Source organism: Polyodon spathula, chromosome 13 (assembly GCF_017654505.1).
Source record: "Polyodon spathula isolate WHYD16114869_AA chromosome 13, ASM1765450v1, whole genome shotgun sequence".
In the NCBI taxonomy this organism is placed as follows: Eukaryota; Metazoa; Chordata; class Actinopteri; order Acipenseriformes; family Polyodontidae; genus Polyodon; species Polyodon spathula.
The window spans coordinates 28,413,072-28,418,071 of NC_054546.1; the positions used below are offsets into that span (position 1 = coordinate 28,413,072).

A 5,000-nucleotide genomic window follows, 5' to 3' on the forward strand; every position below is an offset into this window, starting at 1 on the left:
TCCTACTGCAGCAGGGGGGTATGATAGGAACGCTGTATATACAGTGAGCTCTGCTTCAGCTCAGGGAAGAAAAACACAAATGGAAACAAAGAAATGAACAGAAAGGAGATTTCTATTCTCCTTTATTTACATTGTTGTGTTTTTGTACACTGACAATATTTTACACAAATCTCCTAGAAAGCTGATATTGGGAGGCATGTGAGGGAACAAACTGGGTAAATATATATATATATATATATATATATATATATATATATATATATATATATATATATATATATATATATATATATATATATTAAACTATCTGTACCATCTGTCGTTTTTCCTTTGAGAAAGCTTTGCGTACAAACATAGCACCCAGCACGGACTCAAACGCCATGTTTGTTTCTGTGACACACTTCCTCCATCGGGGGGTTATGACCTGGAAGTAAAGCAAACACAGAATATAAAGGCCAATTGTGGGGTGTCTTGTTTAAAAGTGCCCCCACTTTAGTTTAGTTTTGCATTGTTAATTTGCTTTGCTGTTACTTGAACACTGAGTACGTTGGTCCTAGGTTTGATTCTGTGTATTTTATTTATTACACCGTGATATCAAAAACTCAACATAGACAGACAAACACACACATTGACACACAGACACTGACAAACAGATAGACAAACACACACTGACACACACACACTGGCACACAGACAGACACACAGACTGACAGACACTGACACACAGATAGACATACACACACTGGCACACAGAGAGACACAGACATGACACACATGTACTGACACCCAGAGAAACACAGGCATTTTTTCATCCATTTGATCTGCTCCTAAAAGCTGCAAATCTTTAGTGAGAATGATTTGGAAAAAGACAGAGAGACAGACAGACAGAGAGACAAGCATACAGACAGACAGTACCTCAGTCTTCTCTCCCAGCTGTTGACTCAGGTTCCTCTTGGCCTCAGTGAATCTGGGATCCAGAGATGGGGAGAGAGTGTGGAGCACAGATAGGATCATATAGGAGTTCACAGCGCCACTGCAGAGAGAGAGAGAGAGAGAGAGAGAGAGAGAGAGAGAGAGAGAGAGAGAGAGAGAGAGAGAGAGAGAGAGGAGGTGAAAGTGAGTGTGGGAGACAGAGAGAAACTCCTTCACCAAAGCACAATCATCTACAATATAGAGATCATGTTGCTTGTGATTGAAATTCTTCTGGTTAAAATAATGATCACATCTTGTGACTTAAAGCTCTCAAGAAGGCGCTGGCTGAAGCATCTGTCTGCTTAACTTAGATTCTTATAGTTTTACTGTTAATTTAGGGTTGGGGGAGGGTTGTATTCACATAACTATTAACTAAAGACAAACATTCTTCAAAACCAGCTCCAGTCCTCACCCAGGTGTGAACATGTTGATGTGTCGTGACATACTGATGAGGTAAGCCAGGTTGTGGACCAAAACTGGCTCTGATTCGTTGAGTTGCAGGGGATGAAAAGTCGCTTGCAGGCAGCCCAGCCAATCAACTGCAGGGGCAGTGGCCTAAAGCGAACCAATATACATCATTGCATGAGCCAATTAAAAAATACAAGATGAATACACACAGACAGACAGAGAGACAGACAGTCACACAGACACACACACACACAGATATACACACAGACACACAGAGAAACACACAGACAAAGAGACACACACACACACACACACACACAGAGACACACAGAGAGACACATAAACACACAGACACAAAGAGAGACACACAGACACAAAGAAACACACAGATACAAAGAGAGACACACAGACACACATGACACACAGACACAGACGGACACACTGACAGAAGAATACAGTCACACAGGCAGACTGACACTCAGGAGCACACACATTCACACAAACACATGGACACACACTCACATACAATCACACATACACACAGAGACACACACACTCAGTCACACAGACTCCCAGTCACCTGCAGCTCTGCGATGCTCATTCTCTGGTAGAGCCGGCCCTGCTGTCGTCTGTCCTCCAGGCCAGCAGCAGCGCTGCTGAGCTGCGATGCGAAGATGATGAGGGGGGCTGTGGGGATAGAGTTGGAGTTGGCCTCGATGCCCAGGATGAGAAGCAGAGACATAATGTAGCGCAAGTAGAGACGTAGAGCCTGTGGAGACAGGCAGACAGCACCTCACTGCACAGAACAGCACCCCACTGCACTGGACAAGACAGGACAGCACCTCACTGCACAGGACAGGGCAGCACCTCACTGCACTGCACAGGACAGTGCCTTACTGCTCTGCACAGAACAGGACAGCACCTCACTGAACTGCACAGGACAGGACAGGACAGCACCTCACTGTACTGCACAGGATAGGACAGCACCTCACTGCACTGCACAGGACAGTACCTCACTGCACTGCACAGGACAGGACAGTACCTCACTGCACAGGACAGGACAGGACAGCATCTCACTGCACTACAAAGGACAGGACAGCACCTCATTGCACAGGACAAGACAGTGCCTCACTGCATTGATTAGGACAGGACAGCACCTTACTGCACAGGACAAGACAGCACCTACCTGCACTGCACAGGACAGGAGAGTACCTCACTGCACTGCACTGCACAGGACAGAGCAGCGCTTCACTGCACAAGACTCACTGCACTGCTGCACAGGACAGCATCTCACTGCACTGTACAGGACAGGAAAGCATCTCACTGCACTACAAAGGACAGGACAGCACCTCATTGCACAGGACAAGACAGTGCCTCACTGCAATGCAAAGTACAGGACAGGACAGGTTCTAAAATAATATGCTGTAATCTAATAAAATCTGATAGAATCTAACATAATTTAATCTGTTGGAATGTAATCTAATCTAATACAATGTAATGACATATATTCTAATCTAATCTAATCTAATCTAATCTAATGTATTCTAATGGAATCTAATTAAAAGGGCATATTCAAACCTTGTGGTGCTGGGATTTGTATCTCATAGAACAGTCTATATTGGAATGGATAGATAGGCAACTTAACTTACTTCAGCTTTTGCTTTCAAGTCATTGCTGTTCAATTCAGTGGAGATCTGGAATTCAGGCTGGTCAATCTGGACATAATTTAAAAATAAATAATAATAATAATAATAATAATAATAATAATAATAATAATAATAATAATAATAATAATAATAACTGACAGGCAGTTTTACAGCTCACAAGGCCCTGTAACAGTACCAGTAGAAGCGAGTTGAGTTCTCAATTTGCCAAGTTTAAAATCAGCAACCACTAGTTCCCCAGAAGAAGATTTTGTTTTCTTTTCAAAGATGTGTCATGTGGACATTAGTTTTGGTTTATAAAACACCACCATTTTGACATATTTGTATTCTGCTGTCACCGGGACGATGTCTAAGAAGTTGATCAAACTGTTTTCAAATAATAACAGTTTGCTATTATTAGCAGGTGGGTCAAAGTTTTCATTTGGTCCAGGCCCAATTTGATTGAAATCACCAGCACTGTATACAACAGACATTTGCAACAAATTCAGCTACAGTAAATAAAAGTAATTTGCAATTAAAAGATTTCCATACTTTGGAATTGTAATCTACCAAGGGATATACAGAATTCAATGATGTTAAAATCAGCTGTATGTAAAACACATTACCAGTTTAACTGTGAAATTCACAAGCACAAGGATAACAAGCCACTATGATATTTCCCACAGGCATGATAGTTTTCAAGTAAACCATTTTTAAACTGAACCAGTTTTAAATGTAAAAAGTTAGTGTAGGTGTGGCGGCTACCTTATTTTTTAAAACATCACCATTTTGACATATTTATATTCTATTGTCACCCGGTCAGTTCTTACCAAGTTTGGAGCCTGTTGTTTAAACAGTTTACTGTCAAGGGCACGTTTCAGTAAAATTTCTGCCAGCCATTTTGACATTCAACTTTATCGCAGCAACTTTTGCTTCGCAAACTTGAAGTATGTATAGTTGCTACTGATGTATTCCCTGTTTTATATCAGTCACTCCACCGGTTCCCAAGAAGAAGATTTCAAAAGGTTTCTAAAAAAATGCATCAAACAGCTTGGTTTCAGGTCAACACCATTTTCTTTTTTAAAGTCACTTGTATTGATACAGTGTAAGGGAAGATATCTGTGAAGTTTGGAGTTAGTCAAGTAAACTGTTTTCCAACTGATGCAGTTTTAAAGTAGGAGTGGTGGCCATCTTGTTTTACGAAACATCACCATTTTCACAAAGTTGTATTCCGCTGTCACCAGAACGATGCCTACCAAGTTTGGAGTCTGTTGGTCAGGCAGTTTTGAAATAAAAGCAGTTAGCTCTTAAGGGCGCGTTTTGTTGAAAATTGTGGCAATGATTCTACTGCTGAATTTAATCATAACAATTTCTGCTTTGCAAGCAGGTTTGGATGGTGATAATATATGCCAAGTGTCAGATCAATCACTTCTATGGTTCCAAACAAGAAGATTTGGTGAGGTTTCAAGAAAAAATGCATCATACAGCCATTTCTGTTTAACATCAGTTTCTTAAAAGTCAGTTGTATTGCTACACTGTCAATGATGATGCTTGTGAAGTTTGGAGTTAGTCAAGTAAACCATTTGTCAACTAAAGCAGTTTTAAATTTCAGACTTTACGTACACCTGGCGGCCATCTTGTTTTATAAAACAAAACCATTTTAACATATTTGTATTCCATTGCTACTGGGACGATAACTACCAAGTTTTGAGTTTGTTGGTCAAACAGTGTTCAAATAGCAGCAGTTTCCTGTTAAGAGTGCATTTTGCTAAAGTTTGTGGCAGCTATTTAGACATTAAAATTTATCACAGAAATGTCTGCTTTGCAAACTTGAAGTAAGTTTAGATGTTAATGACATATGCCAAGTATGATATCAATCAGTTCACCGGTTCCAAAGAAGGAGAACTTAAATGATTTCTAAAAAAAAATGCGTCAAACTGCCATTTTCGTTTAGGTCAACAGCATTTTTGTAAAAGT

The 5,000-nt window shown here is 40.5% G+C and overlaps 1 protein-coding gene across 5 annotated transcripts in view; it reads right to left on the reverse strand.

Annotated features, from left to right (window-relative positions):
* Positions 1–5,000, reverse strand: part of LOC121325357 (kell blood group glycoprotein-like) — a 29,280-nt gene that overhangs the window by 15,313 nt on the left and 8,967 nt on the right. For all 5 annotated transcript variants that reach the window (XR_005951329.1, XR_005951330.1, XM_041267796.1 and 2 more), the window contains 5 exons: positions 3,030–3,095; positions 1,961–2,149; positions 1,385–1,527; positions 916–1,033; positions 314–424 (listed from right to left, as the gene is read on the reverse strand). Coding sequence is in view for 3 of the 5 variants with exons in the window: in XM_041267796.1 (XP_041123730.1) it covers positions 314–424; positions 916–1,033; positions 1,385–1,527; positions 1,961–2,149; positions 3,030–3,095 (627 nt within the window). In the remaining 2 variants the exon portion in view is untranslated. The remainder of the gene's footprint in view (positions 1–313; positions 425–915; positions 1,034–1,384; positions 1,528–1,960; positions 2,150–3,029; positions 3,096–5,000) is intronic.